The sequence below is a fragment of the Ochlerotatus camptorhynchus genome, unplaced genomic scaffold (assembly GCF_037179485.1).
Source record: "Ochlerotatus camptorhynchus isolate MF236.1 unplaced genomic scaffold, CSIRO-AGI_Acam_v1.1 ptg000525l, whole genome shotgun sequence".
Lineage (NCBI taxonomy): Eukaryota > Metazoa > Arthropoda > Insecta > Diptera > Culicidae > Ochlerotatus > Ochlerotatus camptorhynchus.
Window position 1 is genome coordinate 290,230 of NW_027041009.1, and position 26,896 is coordinate 317,125.

Sequence of the window (26,896 nt, forward strand, 5' to 3'; positions counted from 1 at the left end):
AGATGTTGCTGTCCACGAGGTTTATTCTATTGAGATGAGCATCTAGCGAGTAGTGGTTGGACATAAGTCTACTCATCACGCGAATGAAGTCACGACTTAAGTCCAAGCCTTTAAACCACGCTCTCGAAGAAACATTAGGAATAATTGAATGTAACCACCGTCCAAGATTTCCATTGTCCCAATCGGTTTGCCAACTCGAAAGGGTACTCTGACGCACTAAATGGTAAAATTCATCGTGTGAAATTTGCCTGTCATAAAATTCGCCTTCCTGCGCGCCCACCTTTGCGAGAGAGTCCGCCTTCTCATTGCCTGGGATTGAGCAATGTGAGGGGACCCATACAAAGGTAATCATATATGATCTTTCGACCAGTACACTCATCTGCTCCCTTACCTTTGAAAGGAAATAAGATGAGTGCCTACCTTGTTTCATCGACCGAATAGCCTCAATCGAACTGAGACTATCCGAGAAGATGAAGTAATGGTCTGTGGGCATATTGGAAATCATCCCCAATGCGAAGTTGATTGCTGCCAGCTCAGCAACAAAAACGGAACAAGGTTCCTGGAGTTTGCGGAAGGCGCTAGAGTTTTCATTGAAGACACCGAAGCCAGTGGATCCATTGAGACGTGACCCGTCTGTAAAATATCTTTTCACGCAATTGACGTGTTGGTACTTTTCAGTAAAAATACGCGGGATAATAATAGGTCGAAGTTGATCGGGAATCCCATGAGTTGCTTGTTTCATGGTCAGATCATATTCAATTGAGGAACTGCGATTGGTGAAGTGAACACGGTCTGGAGTATAACAAGGAAGACACATATCTGATGATATGTAGTGGTGGTAGATTCTCATAAATCGAGATTGTGTGTTCAGCCCAAGAATTTCTTCAAAATTTGCAATTATAAGTGTGTTCGTCACTCCGCATTTGATTAGTTTTCTGAGAGAGAGCTCCCAGAAACGGTTCTGGAGGGGTGTTACTCCTGCCAGAACCTCGAGACTCATGTTATGCGTTGAGTGCATACAGCCAAGAGCAATACGCAGACAACGATATTGAATTCGTTCCAATTTTATTAGGTGACATTTTCTTGCCGAGAGAAAGCAGAAAGAGCCGTACTCTAGAACAGAGAGAATAGTTGTTTTATAAAGCGTTATGAGGTCTCCCGGATGAGAACCCCACCATGTGCCGCAAATTGAACGGAGAAAGTTGATCCTCTGCTGACATTTTTGCTTCAAATACGTTATATGGGCATTCCAAGTGCACTTTGAATCAAACCAGACCCCAAGGTACTTGAAAGACAATGATTGGGTAATGTTTCTGCCCAAAAGATTAAGCTGCATTTGGGCTGGGTACCGCTTTCGAGTAAACACTACCAGTTCAGTTTTCTGCGGCGAGAAATCGATCCCTAGATTCCTAGCCCAAGACGACAAGTTATCTAAGGAACTTTGCAATGGTCCTTGCAAGTCCACGGCATGTGGACCTCTTACGGAAACCACACCGTCATCTGCAAGTTGTCTAAGCGTGCATTGTTCTGCCAAACAGTTGTCGATATCTTTGACATAAAAGTTATAAAGAAGAGGGCTGAGACATGAGCCTTGGGGCAGGCCCATGTAACTAATTCTGGAAGTTGTCAGTTTTCCAAGAGAAAAGTTCATTTGCTTTTCTGACAACAAATTGTACAAGAAATTATTTAAAATTCCAGAAAGTCCACATCTGTGCAGATTGTCTGACAGAATTTCAATGGAAACTGAATCAAAAGCCCCCTTAATGTCCAAGAATACTGAAGCCAATTGCTCCTTGTGCGCAAAGGCCAGTTGAATATCTGTGGAAAGCAGCGCTAAACAATCGTTTGTTCCTTTGCTCTTGCGGAACCCAAACTGTGTATTTGATAGCAAGTTATTTGATTCGACCCAGTGATCGAGTCTCCGAAGGATCATTTTCTCCAACAATTTCCTAATGCACGAAAGCATAGCAATCGGACGGTATGAGTTATGGTCAGACGCTGATTTGCCAGGTTTTTTAATGGCTATTACTTTGACCTGTCTCCATTCAGGCGGTACAATGTTGTTTTCTAGCAAGGAATTGAATAAATCTAGCAAGCGTCTTTTAGCGATATCTGGGAGATTTTTCAGAAGATTGAATTTAATCATATCGCTTCCCGGTGAGGAGTTGTTCGATGAAAGAAGAGCCATAGAGAATTCCAGCATTGAGAATGGTCTATCCAGAGAGCTGCCGCTCGGAGACGCTTCTCGAAGAATGTGTTGTGCTGGAACTGAGTCCGGACAGACCTTTTTAGCGAAATCGAATATCCATCGGTTGGAGTATTCTTCACTCTCATTAGAAGATGAGCGGTTACGCATGTTGCGAGCCACCCTCCACAAGGTGTTCATTGAGGTTTCTCGTGAGAGTCCCTCGACGAAATTGCGCCAATAACCGCGTTTTTTTGCTTTGATTAATTGTTTCAGCTTTGTCTCAAGCTTTGAATATTCCTCGAAGTAAGTGGAGGTTTTGTGTCTACGAAAAGCTTTGAAAGCATCAGATTTTTCTACATACAATTTTGTGCATTCTTCGTCCCATCCAGGTGTGGCTGGTCTCCTTTTGAAGGGCGCACTTGGAACTTTTCTTTTTTGTGCTTCCAGTGAGCTTTTGTATATCAAATCGGCGAGGAATCGATATTCTTCCAATGGTGGAAGCGTATCTATTGATTCGGCACCGATTGTCACCGCCGTTGCATATTTCTGCCAATCTATGTTCCTTGTAAGATCAAATGGAACACGAGATGGTTCTGCAGAGTGAGGGGCACACTTAATTGAAATGATGATTGGCAAATGATCGCTACCATGGGGATCATTGATAACCTTCCACATACAATCCAATGATAGCGATCTTGAACACAAAGATAGGTCGAGTCGGCTTTCTCGAGCCGGAGGTTTTGCTATACGTGTCGCTTCACCAGTGTTCAAAATAGTCAAGTTGAAATCGTCGCATAAATCGTAAAAAATAGCCGCTCTATTGTCATCGTATAGATCGCCCCACCCAGTACCATGGGAATTCATATCACCTAGAATTAATACTGGGGATGGAAGAATCGAAACTAGATTCCAGAGTTGACTACGGCTAATGGAGGTTCTTGGTGGAACATAAACTGAAGCTATGCAAAGGTCTTTGTTCTTCACATTTATTTGGCAAGCGACGATTTCGACGCCTGATAGAGCAGGAAGGGAAATTTTGTAGAAAGGGTAGCACTTTTTGATCCCTAAAAGTACTCCTCCATAAGAATCGTCTCTATCCAGGCGTATAATGTTAAAATCGTGGAAGTTGAGTTCTTTATCGGAATAAAGCCATGTTTCACAGAGAGCAAATATATCACAATCAGAATTGTGAAGTAAAAATTTGAACGAGTCTAGTTTAGGCACTAGACTACGGCAGTTCCACTGTAGCACAGTGATCATATCTTCAACCTCGTTCGACGAATTATCCATCGAAAGATATGATTGATGCAAGGAGGGGCCATGAAACAGTCAATTGCTTAAGATATGATTCTAATGTTGGAAGCAAGGCAGAAACTAAGCTTCTAAGAGGGTCTTGTATGTTGAACATATTTAATATGAATTCCACAATGTCCGAAAAAGCTAGCAAACCTCGTTCGGACTTGGATTTCTTTTGAGAAGTTTGAGGAGCAGCTTTATTATTTTTATTATCTTTTTTGGGCAATGGTGGAAAATTCCTGCTGCATCCAGGGATTGGTTCAGCAGGAGCCTTCGGTTTCGTTTTTTCATCCCCATTACCCTGGGAATTTGCCAATCTTCTGAAGGTGACTTTAGTTTTCTTACGGCGCACTTTCGGGGAGGGGCATTTTCTTTTTGTGGATCCGTCCATTTTTGAAGGTGCGTGTACCACCGTAGAATCACCTTCATCGGATGAGTCAGAGTTCGATTCTTCAGCTGACAAAATCGAAAATTGGTTTGCCTCTTGGACGGCTGATGCAGCCTTCACCATTTGAGCATATGTCTGCTTGGAGCGTCCAGAGATTGAACGCTGCACTTTATCGGAGTGCTGCTTGTACATCGGGCACTCCTGCAAAGGGTGAGGATTCTCGCCACAGTAAGCGCATTTTACTGATTCTTTGTGGCAAGAATCCTCTTTGTGGTTTTCACCACATTTGCCACAACGAGTTTTGTTGCCGCAATGGCTGGCCGAGTGTCCCAGCCTTTTGCAGTTGGTACAATTATAAACCCTCTGTACAAACAACCGCACCGGAAAAAAAGCACCATCAACTTTGACAAAGTTTGGGAGAACTGAACCAGCGAAAGTCACCCGAAACGAGTCTGAATGCTGATAAACTTTCTTGCCATCTTGTAAAGACACTGAATGCAGTTGCCTAACATCCAGTATCTTTACAAGCTCGCTTGTGACTTTTCTGTTTTTAAAACAACCCGAGGCACGTTTCAAGTCCTCGACAGACAGACTCGCGTCGGATACCACGCCTTCTATCTCCACATCTCGAGAAGGGATGTAGATGTTGTACTCAACACTAAACAACTCGTGATCAGCAATTTTATTTGCTACATCATAATTCGGTACTTCTACACGCAGTTTGTTGAATCTCTCCTTATGTACCAAGATTCCCGGATACTTACGCAGCAAGTCTCTCGAAATATCGAGAGTTTTCAAGGGTTTATTTTTAGGCCGAAAAAAGACAACCCATGGTCCTTTCGAAAGTGGTTGGTAATACCTGGTTCGCGCAACGTTGGCATCGGAAGATGCCATAAGTGTTGCGCAAAAGCGGTGCGCAACCGCTTAAGAAGGAAAAAAATAAAAACCTTCTCCAATTGATTAATTTCAATTACTATTAATTAAATGTTTTGCGGCGTACAAGCAAATTTAAGAGAAAAAAAAATCGAGAAAAAAAAAACTTATATCTAGTTGCAACAAGTTGTCTCACTATGAACCATACACCCTTACCAGGGGTGAGAGACAGAGCCACGCGCCACGAGGCAAAACAAAACTACAATAGGGAGGCAATGGACTTGCAAAATGTATTGTACTATACTTGTGCCGGTTGTGTAAACAACCTATCAGCCGGTGCAGCTAGGTATTCCGTTTGCTGCTGCTACTATTGCTGCTATTGACGGAGATGGTGCGATGATGATGGTGATGATTTTATGATGATCAATCACTGGGTTAAAGATGGACAGTCTATACGTAAGACTCAGCTTACGATAGCTGCTTCCGAAAACCGTGCGCGATTCACCTGAACACTTTTTTTAACACGAGAGCGATGGAAACGCGGTAAAAAAACGAGTGTCGTATGAAGAGACCAGGACGCTGTTAACTGGCTCAGCGCTCGATACGGAATGAAGTCCCAGATTTGACCTATTTTGAAACACTCTAATGCACATAAATGGAGCGTCACATATCATGTACGTTTACATTATATATCATGTAAAGTTCTGACACATTTCATGCCATGTAGCAAATATTGTATACAAAAGCCCATCTTTGTAAACAACATTGTTTGCAAGTTGCTCGGTTGCTTGAAATGAAGTACAAGTCTACGTTAATGAATGTTTACATCACAATTAAGATTTTCAGAATTTTTATCTGTGTATGTCTAATATCCTTAAGTGAACCCTACACGACAGTTTGTATTGACAATAATCGTATTGTCAATACATTTTATATTGACGTCAATACATCGGTATTGACAATATTTCTGTATTCACATCATCAATATTATTGTCAAAACTTGTAAGTATTGACAATATTTCTTACCGTGTGGGGTTCGCTTTACGTCTCACTCATGTATGCCTGATGGGTTGTACACGGGTAGCAAGCCTCTCAGCAAGCGGAGATGCTCTGAATTCGAACTGGACACAACACGAACGGCGTTTCAATAGTTAGATTCACTAGTTTCACTTCAAAACGGTCTAACGCTGGAGTTCGGATGAGTTTTTTTTTAACAGAATCAAAAAATAAGATCTTTCATTTGGTTTCATGTTTACTTCCATGTCTCATTCGCTTTATTATTAAAATTCACATTTTGTGAAATAAAAATAATCTTTAAAATCGGATATGCCCAAACATGCATAAACGTGAAATGAATTATGGAAATCATTTCATGACTCTGCTGTACAGATGTACCTTCGGAACACCTATTTTTAATTAAATACGCATTGTTCACACAATTGGCACTGGATGTAAACAAAGTATTTTCTCCAAATTGAACTGTCAAGTTATCCGTCATGATTTACACGACAAACTGAAATAGGTTTGAATTTAAACATTTTCATGTTTTTTTGCATTTTGGTCCGCTTTTTGCTCCTTTGTGCGTCGTCTGAAATGGCTGCGAAATTCAAAACTATGATTGTAGTGATAATGTTTCGTTACGCACAAGTAATTACACCTGCAGATGTTTTTACTCCAAAAAATCACAAACAACAGTATCAAAAGTGATAGTTTCGGATATGAAGTGCTCCTCTCGAAAATGAATTACTTAGAGCACTAGTTCACGGAGCTGGAGTTTGAAATCAAGGAGCAAAATGAGCTAATAATGCGGAACCAAGATCACTTTGAAAAGACCCATGAAGGGATGTCCTGATTGATGACCACAATCGAACTACACACCAAAAAATTCTGAATTTTACTGGCGATGTAAACATCCATGCATGCAAATATTCATACATGTAAACTTCCTTTTCACGTAAATTAGCAACTTGCAAGAAATGTTGCAAACAAAAGTGGACAGTTGCATACAATATATGGGATATTGCATGACATGTCTCATAAATTTACACGATCTATAATCTAAATTTGTATGATATATGACGCTCCATTTATGTGCATCATAGTAACGGAAATTTACACTACTTTTTTTTAGCTGTGTAGAAGTCAGGCAGTATGGGTCAGTTGTTGCAAATGTTGCTGCAGCGGAAAATTCTCTACAACCACGACAGTTTGCGGAAATCCATATTTAATTAGAAACCTATCAAGGGACCATCTGATAAAGTGAGAACGTTATTTGATTTGCAACATATGTATTCAAAGGGACCTCTCGAGTCGTGTAAAACAGAATCGAGTAAGACATCGAGGGAATATATGTTGTAACCGTTTCCCAGTGAGAAGCCGTTCGCCACACTTAGAAATACCTAATCTTACACGTGACGGAATCCATCTTGGACATAAAGGATGAAACGTAAACAATTATGTCATGTTAAATGAAATGCTCCGAGACTGAAAAGTTCGAAAGTATGTTTAATTGAAATTATGATTCATTTTTATGTCAAAATTGACGCTCGTATAGGTCAGTCTCAGAGCACATAAATTTACATCAATTTTTCTAAGTGGGTAGTTATCCAGCGTCGTTATGATAAGTCGATGTATTTTTTGGACCGTGTACAAAAATGGGTTTGAACAAGATGAAAATGAATTCTGGATTGGGTTGGAACTGTTGCACAAACTAATTGTTGGTTGAACTGGACAATTTCATCGGGGATCATAAATAGGCAAAGTATGCGCGTTTTGAGATCTAGATATGTTATAAAGTTGATTAATTTGAACAAATTACCAATAAATTTATGAGATATGATAGCATTCGATTTAGGTTAGCGACTGAAAGTCAATTTTTATTTGTTATATGCGACAGTTAGAAGATACTGAGAGGTTAGCACATATCATCGGCAAGAGACGTGCGTGTGAGAAAATTTGCGAAAAAATCTAAGGGCACCGGTGCCCTTAGATTTTCTCGCAAATTTTCTCACACGCACGTCTCTTGCCGATGATATGTGCTAACTTCTCAGTATCTTCTAACTGTCGCATATATGATAGCATTGTTTCGATATAGCAACACAGCAAAACAATAATTTTAATATCACATTAAAGTGGATGCACTTCAATCGTGTCGAAAATATGGTGTAATATTACTTGCCAAAAAGGACAAAATTATCATTAATACAATGCATGAACTGACATTACGCTGCTTTTGCTGCATTTGTTTATTTTTGTGGCCATAAAAATTACATGAGATTTTCGACATGATTGAAGTGCATCCTCTTGGATGTAATATTCTAATTTATTTTTTCCTGTGAACAACTGACTTTGCTATTACTCAGTTATTTTCCCATTGATTTTCTGATATTATTTTTTATATTTTAGTTCTTCAGATGTTTAGATGTTCTGTTTACCAATTTTCATCATAAAACTTGTTATTGATTTTATATTCTAGTATACTCGGGTATGGGGTTCACACGACCACACTCATCTTTCTGAATCTTCTTAGGAATAAGAGGGGTCAAGAGGTCTCACCTTAGGTTTTTTATTTGAATCAGCAAAACACAAGTTGAAAATTTTTTGGGTCGCTCAAATACCAAAAAAAGATCTCAAATTTCCCAAAGTTGAAATGGTACATTACACAGCAAAAAAATAATTTTGATATCACATCAAAGTGTATGCACTACAATCATGTCGAAAATTTCATGTAATTTTTATGACCACATAAATAAACAAATGCAGTAAAAGCAGCGTAATGTCAGTTCATGCATTGTATTAATGATAATTTTGTCCTTTTTAGCAAGTAATATTACACCATATTTTCGACATGATTGTAGTGCATCCACTTTGACGTGATATCAAAATTATTTTTTTGCTGTGTATATACATTTTGTTTAGGATCACTATTCCATTTATAGCCTACAGAAATGCAAGCTCGAAATTTTCATCAATCCTGTAGTAATTTTAATGAAAAGTTAAAAGCCATTACCTTTACAGTAAATATAACAGGAATATTAATGAAAAATCGAATTCTACACAAACTGGCACATATACCCTATTGTTCATCTGCATAAAATTTATGACTAAATGTTCATTAGCAGTAAACAGCAACATCTTCACATTCGCAAATTCATTTTCACAGACTGTTAGTTTCGTGATGATAAATCTCATATAGTGGATTTTGATAAAGAAAAAAAAACCTGCTGGAAATGGAGCATAAAATTTATTTTATACCAAAATCGTGCTCGGGAAATAAAACATACTGCAATGCCGGAGGCGCTTGCAATATTATCGTCATCGGTGAACACATCTAAACTTTTTCCATGGCTATCGCGCGGCTAATGGCAGGGAGAGCGATAAAAAAACAAACACACCCCAACAGGACGTGGTCAACAACAGCCCGAGGGTAGCGAATCCTTCGTCAACACTTAAGAAGTAGAACGGATAGACGCGCTAATGTAAACTTGCAAAAGAAATGAAGCCATTACTGGAACGGAAATGGAAAAATGGTACGTGGTTTTCCCTGGGGAGCAACTTATTCCAATATATCCATGTGATTCTTGTTCAGCAGCAGTACACATTGACATTGTGAACATGCAAGTTTGGGACTTATGGGGATCGGGGTAGGTAATTGAAAAGTTTTTCTGTAAGTACCTGAAAATGCTGCACTTCCTGGGCCGCCAGTCTTGTCCAATTTTCCTTGTATAATATGTTTAGGTCTTCCGTAATAGACCACAGCCGATCTACAGTTCTGCAAGAAAGGAAAGAAAAGAGCAAAGGAGAACCTCAAAAAGTGTTCACAAATTCGTCTGGCAAAAGTTGTTGTTTGTGGGTTGTTAACGAGAGTTTGTGGAGAAATTTTTGCACCCATTGGCAGTCGAGGGCAAACGAACAAGCTCTAAACTCTAATTGCTGAAAAATGCATTTCCTGCCTTTTTTGTGTGTTTCTTACAGATTTTCATTATCTGTTTAACGAAATTTTCGTGCAGCAGAAAACTTGCTCGCAGAGAAATCTTAATTAAAACTAAAACTTTGAACGGAAGAACCAGTTTATCGGCAATTGGCAAAACTACACCGGCATGAGAAACAACGAAATGAGTGTAGAAGCAATTAAAAACGGAAGTGTTATCAGCAGATATTCGTTCGATCGCACTACAAACTACGGACGTTGAGAGCTTAAATAGATTGCTACAGTGTTGTGCTAATGATTGTGCCAAATCTCATTGCTTTATATGATCTTCGAGAAATTTAAGCTTGCCCAACACCGACTTTTCTTTGACTACTGCTAGAAATTTAAATAGAGAAATAGAGAAAATGTTTAAATTGATCCGGAATCATATTCACCGTTTAGCTTTAGTTGAACTGCAATCAAGTAGAAGTAATTAAATCACATGTGAAAAAAAGCTCATGGTTCGAGAAATATGTATTACACTATTGTATTGTGTTTAAGATTTGTTAATTTATCATATTTTTAAGAGTTAATGCTTATTGATGTGTGTATTATGAACAAATGAATAAGTTTCATTATCAGAAGAATTAATTCAGAATGAAAATAGCAAAAAATACGCTCTGAAATAATTGACTGAGGTCTATGTGCTATGAGATTCTACTCAGGCTTTTTTTTCGATGCTCCGGTTATAAACGATTTTATCGTCCAGTTCCAGCTTGAATGATAAAGTATGGTCCAGTTAGAATACGGAAGCACAGTTTATTTTATATAAGCAGTTTGTTTGGAAAGATTTTCTCTTTCAGTGCTTAAAGTCGTCACGTTCATTCAGTTCTTTTCTAATATGCGCCAGGTGGAAGACGAGCGATGGAAATAGATCTTGCGCCACGTCAAAAATCTGTCGTGGTCAGCTCTAAAATTCTCGAAAACGTTGAAATGGCCCAAACCATTTAAAATTTCCTCTAGGAGATGTGATTTCGTTCACAAATTTGCAACAAAACTCATCTGGCAAGGGCTTTGCAGTTGAGGACGAAAAACCCAGGTTTTCTTCTTAAACAAGAAGATTGACTCCAAGGTAACAAGCTCCTGGAAAAACGAGCTGTGTAAAACGAATTTACAAAGGACTTGTGAAGATTTGATTTATAGTCTGATTAAAAGGAAATCTAGACGCAGGTTAGCTGTCGGAACCAAAAACATGTTACCGGTGGGGTATGATATACTTGCTTGTTTAATAAAAATTTATTTGTATGCTAAATGTTATTGAGTTATGTTGATGGAATTATTGTTATTTATATATCTATGCAATAATGTTAAAATAGACTAATAGCTAAGAATAGAAAACAATAGCATGCACTCTAAGAAAAAATTAAAATCAATTAAAACCCGATGGAAAACGAAACCAAGAACAAAGCTTGTAAACTATATAGTACACTCAATTCAAACATACTAAAAATGCTACGTGGGAGCAAAAAAAGGTCTGTTGCGAAGAATGAGCCTCCCAAAAAGGAGTAATAAATGCAACATTATAACTATGTTTGATGAACATGGATGACACTATAGCATAATAATAATGTTTTAGTGGCATTTGAATCGTAGTTGGGCTAATTAATAGCTTTTTGTGTGTCCGGATTGTTGGACTAACGGGTGTTCAATAAAAAATGAGAATGATTTCAGTGCCTTCCAGCGCTCTTGTGAGAACTTCACGTCTAAGTTGCGTCGTACGGCTGACCAGGGCCCCTTCTCCAATATTCATTGACGATTTTTGAAGAATAAACATTATGTTTTTAATAAAAAAATACTGAATTCGTTGAAAATTTTTGTTACTAGCTGAAAAAAATTCTCATTTTTTATTGAACACCCGTTAAGTGTCTGAATTTCGGTGCATTACGGTTCTGGATTCACGTTCGCAGGAGATAGGTCTTTTCCGCTCTAGTCGTGGTAGCTACAAGAAGTGCTCTTCAAAAACTAAAAATAAGTGGTCGAATAGAAATTTAAACGATAGTTTGAATAAGTTGACTAAGTAATAGTCTCTCAACTGATCGAACGTGGAAAAGTGATGACGTCCAGCATAATATCGTAGAAACAGATATGCTAAAACCACTCTACAGTCCTGCTAGAATATAGGTAATACCCGAACCCAATATCCCACTAGCTTCTTCGTAAGCCCAACCAGGACTCAATATTATTGACTTAAGCTGTGGCCAGGATTAAACCGAGAAAAACACAATTTATTCCTCCACATGCTCTTATGGATGGGACAAACCATTTAACTTTTTGTGTACAATATACAACGCCGGTAGTTTACAGTCAACTCGAATGGATAACTAATTTCCGTCATTTTTTTTTCTTTATTAGTGAGATTTTTAGTACCATGGCTAATGGTGTTCCGGTAAAAATCCATATGGTACTGTTATGCTTATGGTGTACATCGAACAACGAAATGTAATATTCTATAACAGATTTGCATAAAAAGTATGCAGAATTTGTAATGTTTTTCGACATGAACAGATTCAGTAATATGGTCACTGGAAGGTTTTTGAAATAATTTTGTAACTTTTATGTCATCTTATTTTTCGAACAAAGTATGTTTCCTCAAACGCATTGCGTCTAGAAAATCATCGCGTGAAGGTTTTACACAAAAATATATTATGGAAAACCATTGCAAGAACTACAATTTATTTGCTGTATAAAATATATGCAGAGGATGTAATCAATCCAACCTTACATTGGACGTAAGTGACATTTGTTTTGGGTGTATGTATGTTGGCTTGTATTGGAATGGTATATGAGACGAATAATAGGCTCAGGAATCCATTTGGTTTCACACACTTAGAATTTTTAGCCGAGATGGGCGAGCAGCTCGATATTTTATTTTGTTGGATCTCAGTGAAAAACTTGTCGCCAGCTAGTATTTAAAAACTAAAAGGTTGATATTTTTACTGTTTGACAAAGTATCGTCCTGTGGATCGGTGGAGTCGATCACCAGTTTATTTATACATCATATGAAAAAATCATTTAAATTTCTGCGATTTATAAGGCACGTGCTATTAATGCAAGATTTGGCGTAATTTTACACGATATCTAATGTAAAATGAAACGCAATATTGCATAAATCTGCAATATTCGTAAGAAGCTTGTAAATTTGATATTTATGTCAACTATAGTTAAAAATTAAACGAAAGGTGATTTTACGCGACAGTTAAAATTCAAATTTTTTTCTTCTGTGTATTGTTTTTTTTGTGTGTCAGTCGCTACACTAAAGTAAATCGACATGTACGGTTAATTAGATTTATCTTATAATAAAGCATTGTCAGGAGCTATATTCATTTTGTATGATGTTTGAAAATTTCCATTTGGAATTTCACATACGTAGTACATAATTTACCTTTGCTCAAAGCATGGTAAGCAAAGGGTAAGATATATAAGAATATTATCCGATATTTTTGATACATCGTATGGAAAATTCATGTGAACTTTCGCGATAAATCATGTGAATATTCCACACACGTTATTAATGCTAGCTTTGGCGTAATTTTACACGAAATTTAATGTAAAACCCAATTAAAATACCTTTGTTCAGGAATGCAAAATCATTTACATTCATTTCGTGCAGTTACTTATATTCATTTGCCTTTTACTTTTCCATCATCAGAATGCCGTAAAATGATGTTTGAATCTTTTGTTGGCTTTCATGTTTGCTCTTTCGTTGATGTAAATAACTCAATTCTGTATCTCTTATGCATGACGAACTAGAGTGGGCTGAAATTGTTATAGTTTTTCAGTGAATGTAATTGACATTCACTGAAAAACAATAACAAGTTCTGTTCGATCTGGTTAATCATGCATGAAAGATACATCGCTACATTTATGCAGAGAGTGAAACCGTCAACCCACCACTATTTTTAACAGTATACAAATAAAAACATTGATTTTTGAAATTCATGGATTGCTGGTTCAGTATAGGTTAATTGATTCCTGGTTTATCTATTCTGGCAATCTTGTCCTTAAATACGATTTAGTACTTAGCACTTCCACCGTTCCGATTAATCTTATGTTGCAGTCTGCAGATAGAGTTTCTCATGATAATCATCACAAGAGATTTGTCAATGCTTGTTGCTTGCTCTTGTGTTTTGATACCCTGATTGGGAAATTTGATTGTCCGCCACCGTCTGCTGAGGAGTTTTCTCGATGCGTTTTGTTTTCTGCCAAATTTTGTTCCTGTTTTTCTGCCGAATTTTGTTCCTGATCGTTTATCAGCTTTAGAATTTGATTAGTTATTTTGAAACACAGAAGTTAATTAAAAGTAATTCAAAGCAATTTTATGAATTAATAATTGGTGTTTTTTAACTAAATTTGAATCAAATGAAAATTTACTATTACACATGTTTTGAAAATTACTTTCTTAAACATTGATCAATAGTGAATTAATCTTAGTTTCCAAAATCTTGGTGACTCACTTAAAAGCATCTTGCCACGAAATATATTATATGAACAATATAGTTCAGTCTTTTATTTCTTTAGAGACATGATTTTCAGCCAAAAAGTGCGCCTTTCCGCTAGAAAAGGCAACTAATGTGTTCTAAAAAATTCAAGGGATGTTTCAAAGTCACATCATAAGATTAAAACAAAACTGTTCAAACAATTTTTATCGTGCTCCCATAAGTATCTACATGTTTAATCAATGTGCACAAATTTTTTAATAAAATTGTATTATTAAAATTGTATAATTGTATGTATAATAATTCAAACTAACTCTCCCCTCGACTGTAGCCAAATGCATGTTGGTTGCCTTTTCTAACAATAGGTGGTGTGGAGCAGGAAGTTTCTGTCTTCCACGTGGTGTATGGAAAAGAGAAGAGTTAACTATATTATTGGTATAGTATATTTGTTGCAACCATTGAGTCGTGTTTTATAGATCGAGAAACGCTGTACTATGTTATATAAACTATTTAATAAAAAAAGATGATGTGAGCAGTGAAGATTGCATTGAAATATCAACTTACTTTAATCTTAGTTCTGTACTAACTACATCGTGTCTAGGATATGGTTTGGATGCTGCCACCGAGCTTTCGATCATATCGCTTTCGTCGCCGTCGCCTTCCAATGTCACGAACAGCACCGAGCCCACTGCTGTATATGCAAGGACCAGTATTAGTACACCTGTGAAATAATGAATATGGAAAGAATATGTTAAGAAGCTAAAACATGGTGTTAATTAAATGCATGCTCAGGATAACAGACTGGGGTAATCGCATTACAGAGATTTTCTTAGTAGAGAAGCATCTGTTACTTATAGTATCGTCACATTTATGTATTATGTCTCTTCATGTGGATAACAATTACGAATAGGTCAATATTAAAATTTAATTTTTTGGTGTATATAGAGTATTATTCTATGATCCGACTTTTCCTGAATGAAACTGACAAATTTGAGAATGAAAGCATGACCTTTCTCATTATTGTGTTCATGCATAATACATTGGCATATATATATATATATATATATATATATATATATATATATATATATAATTCGTACACCCCGCAACAAAAGAAAATATTGCACTTGTTGAAAAATAATCAGAAATATCTGTGATTAAATAGAACAAATTAGCTCGTATCGGCATATGCACCAATTTTAGCAATATACTATTTACGCAATGGTACCAGTTTTTGGTCCTTCCATTTAAATTACATAGATCAAGCAAATCAACACCAAGATACCGTAAGTAAATGTAAATGTAAATGTAAGTACTAGTAAGTAATTCTCCACGACATTCATGCAAAGATTTGACAGTGTGGCCGAATAATGCAAATCACAGTTATTCGTAAATTTATTATTGGATATATGGCTGATTTATTTATTATCAAATTCGGTACCATCGTGGAAGGCTGCTTTTGATTCGGGGGCTACTTTGGACACATTCGCATTTGAATCAAATGAAGTAGATTAAAGTAGCCATTTATTAGTGGGATTTTGTATTGAAAAACAGTGATAGTATTTGTTTTTTTTTTCTTATGGTTTTCTTGGTTTATAGACAGAGGTCACAATATGGTTTTATAATTTTTCTTGAAAATGTAGGCTTTTTTCCATAACATATAAAAAAATCAGCGATGTTTTTTTTTCGTTTTTAGGTTATATTTTTTGAAGTTATCAAGTTTTGGGTTTTCACTCAATACTCCTATGCGACTAGACTACCATGCGTCTCCATTGATATATAACAATTGTAACATGGTCACAGTATCTATACTTAATTCAATTCCTGAAACAGAATGCAGAATCAACACAAAACAGAAAATGAGGATACCCGAATCTCACTTTTCTAAAACTAAAAGTTCAAATTAAAAATGAACCCCGGTAATATGTACGGAGTGTCGTTCATACTAACAGGGGTTCACGGTACACTTTTTGTAAAACTGAGTAATTTGGACACGGCCAATGAGATTAACTCTAATTTGAGTTTAGTTCACTCAAAATCGCCAAAGCCTCGTTAACTGGCTGATGCTGAGTCAAATTTTCCGAGCTTTTGTGTCATACCTTGAAATCGATTTGAAAGCAAAAGCATTCAAGTTGAATAGATCAGTCCACGAAGTGTAAAGTTTGTCGCGAAGTCCTTTTTTAATATGTCCTATGTCCATTTGATGATTCGCAATAAAGATATGTACAATCTTTAATGTAATCTTTGAATAAGGAAACAAATCAAGTCATTCGATTCTTTGATCAACAAATGAACATCAACTTTTGTAAACAAAACTTGCTAGAATATATATGCACGAACCGAAATACGCCCACGCAAACCGACAAAATCATCTGGTAGGAGTGGTTTGCGTGGGCGAATTTCGATTAGCAAATTTTGTTTACAAAAGTTACTTTCATGGATTAAGGAGAATGGGTGTTCTCAATTTATGAAGTCAACGATTGCATATTCAAAAGTCAATTTTGAAGAGAGGATGAAGTTGAGTCAAGTTTTTCTAAATACGGAAAATTCCATGTTGGAAATCTAAAAGACGTCAATCAGTGATTTTCAGCCTTTGTAAGTCGTCCCTGTTATAAAACATGTTTTGAGAATTTCACAGTTTTTATAAAACCGGAAACCACCATCTTTGATTAATAAATACCGTCTATAATCTATTCCCGATCTCTAATATATTTTTTCGTTTTAAAAACACCCATATTTTTGGGTATTTGAAAGTTTTCTTAATTCGAAAGACTCCATCATAGATCTAAAAAAACCGGGAGCAGTCATCTTGGATTTCAAATTTCTGGCCTCTACATGTCATTTTCATTCTAAAAATACTCATATTATAGGGTATTATACAGTTTTTCCCAAACCAGAAGTCACCATCTTAGATTTAAAAAAAAACAGGCAGTCACCATTTTGGATAAACATCGCTTCCAATATTTAAATACCGCAATTGTAGGGATATTTTCGGAATTGGGCGGCGTGTACAGGCCAGAAATATGACGTCATTTTGGAATCCATTTTGGCGACTTCTGGTTTGTGAAAAGAGGCAACTACCCAATAATATTGGTATTTAAGGAACGAAGACGACGTTTAGTGGCCAGAAATAGATGATGGAACAAAACAAAATAACGGAAAATAAACGGAACAAAATATGGCGACTTCCGGTTTGTGAAAAGTGTCAAATACCTTACAATATGCGTAATTTCAGGACTATGATTATTTATAGAGGCCGAAAATGGATGATGATGCCATTTTAGAATACAAGATGGAACCTTTCGTTTTTTTTTTTGTAATTCTGAAATGGCATCAATCATCTATTTCCGGATCCATAAAAATTAACGCTCAAATTAATCCACATTGTATGAAAAAGTGGCCCCTTTGAAACATTTCATAAATAGTTTCAAATTGACGGGAAACTTCCCCGCTTTCGAAAGTTTTGGGAATGTAGATTTTTATGTTGTCATGTTATTCTTAACAAAGGCACCGTGCGTGCATTGGGTTGTCAAATGAAATAAATAAATATTAAATTTATGTTTCTTCTTCGCATTTCAAGCTTAATGCATATCGCGTATTAGCTTATCAACTTAGTGTTCTAGATGCACTTCCACAGTTATTAATTGAGAGCCATTATTTATATTAAAGATAGTTTAAAGTTATGAGACATCTCATGAAATATTCCAAATATTCTATGCAACCGTTCATCGTTGTTAGCAACATTTCTTGCAAGTTTCTATTTTACGTGAAAAGGATGTTTACGTACATGGAAGTTTATATCACCAGTCAAATTCAGAACTTTTGTCTGTTCAGATCAAAATTATCCTTTGAAATCATGTACCAATTCATCATAACATAGCAACCCGACCAGGAGAAAATAACTAATGAATACCTAATTCTGATCTGATACCAAAATTTGGTATTGACCAGCATGACATAAAAGGTAAAATACCAAAGAATAATACCAAAAAAATACATGAAAAATACTTTGTAAATACCAACTATTGATATTTGGATATCAAAATAATACCTGGTTGGTATTTTGGTATTGATTTATCATATTTTGGTATTGGAATGGTATTGTGAGAACATTTTAAATAAATTAATTGTCATACGAACAAAATGTCCTTTCTTTCACCTTTCAGTGCTCAACCAACGTCATTTAATTTGCTAAGAAATATCTGATTTTGAGTCCGTATCTACACACTTAGAAATTATTATTTTTACACGAGATGTAATTCAGCTTTGACGTACATCATGGAACTTAAACAAACATGGCATGTAAAATTAAGTTTCCTGAAACTGAAACATAAGCAACTCGACGAAAAGTGCATTTGAATGAATTGATTTTCTCGTCCTTTTCAACTGATTCTTATGTCAAAAGGGCTACTTGCATGTGTCGGTCTCAGGGCAATTAAATTTACATGTCTTTTTCGTAGTTTGTATAGATAATGTTTTGATAAGTGATCTGCGAGAGTTTCAGCTATCCAGTGAGTCTGGCGAGTTAAAATGGTAGTTTCTGAAATGCCGAATGCCGTTAAAAGTTATCATTTAAGCTCACCAGTCAGTCAACATAGCCGAAACATTCGTAAATACCTATATATTTTAATAACACTGTAGTTATTTGCACAAACGTCACTTCGTTCGAAGGTAACCCAAATCACCGGTGATATGATCACTCGAAATTATTTTATTTACACTCCGAATAACTGTAAAACGCGTTTATTACACAAAGTGGACTGTATATATTTTAACACACGACGTAATCACACGGTCGATCGGTACCGTAACTGGGTAACTGACTTGTTATTCTCCTATCTGCTTATCAGTGGTGCTATGAGAGCGCAATATTAATAGCCTATCAATCCTATATCTCGCGTATGAGTATAAATAATGTGTAATCTGCATACACGCAGACGGTCGTAGTCATTCACTCCCAACCAATGTCCTACCCCATAATTGTGATTCCTACTTCCCATGACAAACACTATTTATTTATTAATCAGAATTTGAGCATTCGCTTACGTATCCGTATCTGCAGACCTCAGAAGACAACATCCGTTTCTGCAGATGTCCCAATACATCGCATCCGGAACAACCTTGGTTCAAATATGTTTTTCTGAAATTCATAGTTTATCAAAGGGAAAATCCGACTCCTTGGTAAGTGTTAATTAGGTATAGAGGATCAGTTCTAATTTAAGATTGTGAAGTACCGTGCCGATTCAAATTTCGGACACTTAAACTCGAATTTCGGACACTTTTAAAAGTTGATTATCTCGGTCGAATATGATCCACATGTCTTGTAAATTTTAAATTTTTTTTGACTAGTGCCCTCCACGATCATCTAACATTATTACTTTGTTTCTAACTGGATGTAATATTTAATTAAAAATGAAAGTGTCCGAAATTTGAATCGTCCGAAATTTGAATCGGAACGGTTGCACATAACATATGTAGAACTGCATGCAAAATAACTTTCTAAAAGTTGACCCCTTTTTTGTGTTGCCTCAGTGGTATAACTGGTATAGTTGGCCATCGATCTGTCAAACAAAATTGTCGGGATATCGACACTGTGCATTCATAAGGACCAATGTCAAAAACGTAAACAATGGCTTCTTTCGTATATTTCTTGTAGTTCAAAGTCATTCCATGTAAGCCATCAATTTCATCGGATAGGGGGAGTCTTCCTCTACACAGTTTACGTTCAGTTGACTTGAGTGGTTTTTCATTCTCGGGAAATTCGCAGAAAAAGTTTACGTTTGCGACATTCGCTCTTATGAAAGAAAAGCAGATATATGGTTGCATGCTCAGTAAGCATTGACGTTGACGATGACCCTGCAACTCTTTACTCCTTGGTAAAATTCCATACACTAAGGAAACTGGCCCTTCAATTTTCATAAGCTGCATCGTATGAACACATAAAAATACGAGCTCCATCCAATTTCATAGGTATCTTATGAATTCATACTCCATCTAGAGCATATCAGTGCTAACATTTGAAAACGGCGCAAAAGCCATTTGTAAACAAATGGTTTGTGGGCCCTTTACTCGCTACCCGAAGAACGCCCACGCAAACCAACAACATCGTCAGGAAGGGGAAAATTTCCCCTACCCGATGTTGCTGTTGTGTCGCGTGGGTGTACTTCAAGTAGTGAGTAAAGGGCCCACAAACCATTTGTTTACAAATGGCTTTTGTGCCGTTTTCAAATGTTAGCACTGATATATAGTTTTATACAATAAACGGTGTATGAAAAAAAAAAAATGAATTTCATAAACCCATCGTATGGATTGCTTTTACGCAAAATATGTCAAAAATTCATAAGACGATCGTATGAAAAGTACTAGGTCAGTGTAAATTACAACAAAAACAACAAAGATGGCAGATCCAGTTATGCGACGTAGCACAAGGCTTCGCAAATCTGTAAGTAGTAATTTATTATAGAATCAAAGCAGTAATTTATGTTTTAACATCTTTAGTTTTACATTTCCAGATTAGCTTCTGCTGCTCCTGGTTTCACATTGTACATAACTGCACCGTTGCACCAGCTGACCTGGAAGACCCATTGCATGAAAATCGAACGCCAACGGAACTAGTTTTTCGATTTCTATCGAAGTTTGTTCAGTATTCTCAGCTGCTTCGTCTGATGTACACCAAAATATCAAAGCATCATGATCAAAATCTAAACCAGAAAACGTTTTTAAAAAATTGTAAGTAAATGTTATAAAATACTAATTCAAATACAAGTCAATATAAACTAAGAAAATAAAAAAAAATCTCGTTTATTTCAAACAAAACTAAATGACGAAAAGTAAACGTAGTGTTCCATGATATCCATAATTACTTTTGATTCAAATTCATAGTTGTACACGAGAAAATCATACGATAGCAGTATGAATCAATTTGACAGTTCTTCATAGTCCGATCGTATGAAATTCAACCTAAAATCTTGTCGCAAAAAATCATACGATATTACTATGGAATTTGATGGAATAACAATCTCAGTGTATGCATCTGAAAATATGTGCATGAAATATTGCGGACATTGTCTTATCTCTTCACTCCACCATAGAACCAGTGAGCTACAATCTCTTCACACAAAGCTTGAGAGTATCCTATGCGATTTTCATAGGAGTGAAAAGGTAAAGAAATGTCCACCAGGTTTCACGCACAGACTGACGATTGCGGATGGGATTTTACCATAAGAGTAAAGAGATATAGAGTGAAGGCGAATTTAAAATTTCCAGGGTAATGCGCGATGTCAATCATACAAGGTCTGGCCCAACTGACTTATTGGTATTACACAGCTGAAGGTGGTGTTCGTATTTCACCTAAGAGTTTATCTCTTTACACGCAACAGCGGTTGCCTGTGATGTCACGACTGCTGTTCGCAGTATGGAATGTTGTGCTGACGTAACGTCGTCATTCGCTTGCGCAGGTTTTTTTTAAACTAGCATTTTCAAGCCGGTCAGAAGCCAATCAAGAGCGTTATTAACCAGTAATATTGTGTATTTACAGATGCAATATTTCTTAGTCTCTTTGACCTGATTGAATTCCATTCGATTCATTGCGTAAATTGCGATACTTGAATGTAATTGAGCAAACAATTCGAAGATTTTATGTTTGCGTTTAAACATTTTATATGAATTATATTGTTCACTGTGCTTTTAGTAAGTCAACTTATGAGTGTCATGAAATAATCTGTTGATAAAAGTTGAATTTTTTCTAAGAAATCTTGAAACATAACTAGGGTATGTGTACCAGTTTTAGGCCCTACCGAATTGAATTGACCTTATCTTAAATTTCACATTTTAACATTCTTTCTAATTTTGTTTCGATACAAGGTAAGAACATATGTTTTGGCAGAAATCTACGCAAATAAAGCCATTACAATTTATTTCAAATATGGCCCTAGGGCCAAAAACTGGACCACTAGTGCCAATACTGGTACACTTATCCTATGTAAAATAGATTCAAACGATTACTTTCGTTTGTAAATAGTGCTTATTGTTGGTAGAAAATATAGCCGTTCCTTTCCTTTGCCTTTTCGATCAATCTTTCCACGTTTTTAGTGCAAAATAATTGGAGTAGATCTTTTGGTCAAAACATTTTCAATTGGCCGCAGCCTCGGCCGCAGCTGAGAAGCATATGGAGGATTGAATCCTTGGGTATTACAGGTAAGCACTCAACTTGATTTATCGTTCTGCTTGTGAAATTCTTGCGAATGGAATGATGGTCAGCTCAAAACACTGCATCACAAGTAACACACAAAAAATCTTTCTGAAAAATAATTAGAACGACTTGTTGTATTAATGTATTATAAGTGATGCATAAAACATCCCATGTTTTATATGAGGTTTAAAGATGTTTTCTTCATACTTCCTAGAATTCAACATTTTCCAAAATAGTTTTCTTTTGCTTTCAACTTTAAATGTTATTTAAACGTGCGTTTTACTGCTTTAATACCACTATAAAACTTGTCGTGTGCAAAATCAATCTTAGTTGAATTTATAAAGCTCTTGAAGAGATTCTGCACTTTCCAGATAGACGTGGACATTGACGGCGCCATTGAGCCGGACTGTCACTTCACGCAGTGATTGACAGTTTCTTATGAGGTTTTCGGAGGTTTGTTATAACGAAAGTTGAAAACACTCTTTTATGAGATCTCATAAATCAATGCAACTGAAAAGGTGCAGGATGTGTTATAAGTAGTTGAAAATACATTTAAATAACACTCTGGCAATTAAATGTACGCATTGCTGCTTACAAAACTTCTTTATGACGGATCGAAGCAGGCGTGTTGCACAAGAATATAATTTTCATGCCATTGGCAAGAACATGATAGATAGGGTTACGGTATGTAATGTGGGTCTAGTCCTTTCATTCGGCCTATCACGCAAATAAATAATTAATTAAGGAATATTACACAAAAAATAAGGAAAATATTGATCACTGATGATTGATAAATGTGTACCACACACAAATCAATTTATATCACAACATTTCAATACATTTTCAGCTCTCGTAAGTAATAAAACTGGTTGAGAATATCACTCTGTTCGGAGTTTTTAGCCGCCATGACTTCTAAGGTTAAGATGGGAAGGTTGCACTGACGATCATCAAATGGCCTGATTATGGCATTTATTGAATGGAATTACCTGATAATACACACTAGACGTAAAACTCACAGTTACTGTTTGAATATTTTATGTTTATTTTAATTGTTTAACAACGTTTTCACAAGTAAATCATGGACCCAACTTTAGGGACACATTTCTTTTCTATGTTCCTAACTTTGGCCCATGAAATTCATTTGACAGCATATAGCAATAAGAGTAACGTCAACAATGTGGTTTGCATTTGGATGATAAGGAACGAACAGGAAGGGAGATTTTTTCTGCCAAATCTGTATAATGAACATCACAATGTTTTGATTTAGATATTCTGCGGTCGAAAGACGATAAGCGAAATTTTTAATTTTTAATTTTTAACTTGAGTGATTTAATGTAGTTTTCGTAAAATTTTCTCTAAGAAATGTTTTGAGGAATGAAGAGTATTAAGTTAACAGTGATAGTGATAAAAAAAAATACATAAGAAAACGTTACCAAGAGCGTTTTTTTTGAGAATCAAACAGGATAGGACGAAGTTGCATCCATAAATAGACCCAATTTGGGGACAATAGACCGATATTACATACATTTCCCTGGTGAGTTTTTGTCTTAAAAAAAGTAAGTTTTTCAACTTTTTGCGGTTCCTGATAGCAAACGACATGATAAGCATATCTAAGCATACCATTTAGCAGTAGAATATCGTTTGCAGGTAAATTAATTGATGAGTTATGATTAAAAACGTAATCTATGGCTGCATATAAGACCGAGGTTAGGGACGTATACCCTACTTATTAATAACCTTTTATCAAGCGGAGTTGGTCTAGTTAGGAAGTAATAAGTCTTTCACGCCAAGGACCTGTGTTCGAATTCCATGCTCAATTTCTTTTAATTTTTTGCCGCTGGTTTTTATGATGTTTCCAAAACTAGTTATAAGACCGGCGAAAAATGTATACTTTTTTGATTGCAAACGTTAATATATTTGTTTGCTGTGAGACGCGAGGTGAGGAGCTAGCTATTTAGTTATAAATAAAGGACGTAAATAGTTAAGGAAAAACCAAGACATAAGTTCAAAAGTTCTAAAAAGACAGAGAATTATAAACCACGCTATAATTATTTAAATAGAATTGACTACCCCCTTCATCCCCTTTCTCATTTTACAGCTGGTATAATAAATTTGACAGATCGATGCCTTTCTATACCACTTGAAATCACTAAAATTGGGTCTTTGATTATCGAGTTCCACATATGTTATGTCTGGTTGGTAGAAATGATTATTTTTAAATATTTCATCCTTAGAATCGTATTATTGTTTTTTTGAAATCGCGATAAATCGTTTATGGAAATAATATAGCTTCCACTTTAATATGCACATAGCAAATCTATGCATCTTGGTTGGTTCGTATATGACTGGGCATATCTGAAAACTACGGACCAAAATGTTGACTGGGATAAATTTGTTCTTCTCGATAATTTGAAAACAGTCTTTAAAGATGCGCTAATGAAGAATGTTATAACAAACTTTTACTAGGTGTATATTAATGAACATAGATTTTATGCTTTATATTGACACAGTTATATTTTATGTCAATCAGTGCAGATTTAAGCAAGATTAAATTTATGCGAGGTTAAAAGCAGGTTAGAAAAATATTGATACGAAAAACGTTTGATGCAAGTCACTTTATTTCATTTGTGTAAAACTTCGAAAATCGATAATAAACCTTTGGAGGGCAACGCAATGAAAGAATAGACCAGGGACCCAAAGGGTGGCGAAGACGGAGAGTTTTATGTTTGATAAAATTAATTTTGTGTTGAACTTACCTATAGCAGAGAAACATTGCGACTTTGGTGCTCGACGACATCCACACAATGTTACCGGTTCATTCTTTTCCGCCTTTGACGAGGTGGTGGAAAAACACAATGAAGGACTTTGCGGTCTTGATGAGGTGCTACTACCGATAAAGTTAGGAACTTGGAGAGGTGGTTTTGTGTTCATATTTGTCTGTATTCTGCTAGGGGTTAATTTTGTCTTTTACTTGCTTGCTCGTATGTTTACTTTAGTTGGTCCTTGGTTTCACACTAATCATTTGTGTTTCTTCACTTCTCCACGGTTGCAGTATGGTTTTCGTGTCGCTTCAGACAGGAAACGAAAAAGGTACATAAGGGTCTTATCAAAGCACCATGGCTAATTTGATTTAATCAGTTGTCTAACACGATTTCCACTAACTACTTTATATTCACAACCTCTCGTTCGCTGGATCTGATGAGGCTGATGGCACTGTTCTTGGTGCAATTTTGAATGCTTCATGCTTCTGACTGACGCTGTGACTAATTGCAATCTTCTTCCACTTTCTGATGAACCTGTTCCCATCTGCTTCACTGTATTAGTGTTGAATATTCATATTCTTCGCTGCATCTCTTCATTGGCTATAACGCAGTCCAAAAGGAAAAGTTTGATCTGTTGGAAAAAAATATTGAGAAAAGCGATAAGGTGATATTAGAAATGGGAGCTACGGATTTCATTTCAATGAATAATTGGCTTGAAACTTTGAGTGGCTGCACAGTGTCGAGAAAATTGGTTGCATGATAGAAAAAGTTTTCAGAGTGAGTCGACTCCATTTCGGGTAGAGGCAGAACATACATAATATAAAAAAATGCCCATACTGCTTCTTATAAAAAAACACCTGTACGGGGTCACTTTAGAGCGATAGATTTATGATATCTTTGCTGCTGGTTGATGAAATATTCAAGCATTATCGGTATTGATTCGGGCGTGAGTGGCTGACTTTGTATGAAGTTGAGCAATTTTAGTAAACGGTTCGCGTTGTAACTTTTTCTAACTGCAGTGTTTCAAAAAATGGCCGTTTCATCTGTACGGGCACTGATTTGTAACCCTGTATGACGTAACAAAACATACAGACACACGATGTAACAATTCATGCGCAGTTGTGATTGGTAGGCTAGATAATCCGGTAGAATGTAATATAGTGTGCAATATGTGGTGTTTACACGAATAATTAGGATAATTTATTTTAATTTGAAATATAGTGCATTGTACATTTAAACTTTCAAAAAATGTCGAATAATAAATTGATAAATTCTCTTTTATATTTTGATTCTTTTTCCTTTAGATTTTGACTCGAGCTTCAAACAATAATGATTATTTTTTTTTATTAAATGTTCATTTATTAATTGAAAAAAATAAAAATAAAATAATAATATATGTCACTGGTCTTGCTTTTCAGCAGAATAACTCTGAGCAGAATCGCAAGAATCTGCAGAGAATTCCATGGAGGGCATACAAAATAAATTATAAGGAATATTCCAAGGGGATTTTTGTGAGAAAATTACATAATTACAATGAGTTCTAGGACCTCTAAAAAAACGTACCATCTCATAAAATATAAATAGGGTTCCTTAGTGACAAAAACAAGCAATGATACTGATATCATTGTGCAACACGACTTAGTTGGACGGCTTTTTTTATACCATATTTGACTTTCTTATGGTCTCCTGAGTTTAAGACTAGAATTTACATTTGCCTTAATACGATTTTTTTAGGATTGTGCCCTTTAAGTGTTGGTGGAGCTACGCCTTAAAGACACTGGCCAAGTATTAGC

At 36.0% G+C, this 26,896-nt stretch overlaps 1 protein-coding gene across 1 annotated transcript in view; it reads right to left on the reverse strand.

Moving 5' to 3' along the window:
• Positions 1-26,896, reverse strand: part of LOC135712960 (TWiK family of potassium channels protein 18-like) — a 171,686-nt gene that overhangs the window by 86,331 nt on the left and 58,459 nt on the right. The window contains exons 2-4 of the mRNA XM_065236067.1: positions 25,098-25,734; positions 14,715-14,871; positions 9,420-9,516 (exon numbers count right to left, since the gene is read on the reverse strand). Coding sequence (XP_065092139.1) covers positions 9,420-9,516; positions 14,715-14,871; positions 25,098-25,272 — 429 coding nt within the window. The 5' untranslated portion in view covers positions 25,273-25,734. The remainder of the gene's footprint in view (positions 1-9,419; positions 9,517-14,714; positions 14,872-25,097; positions 25,735-26,896) is intronic.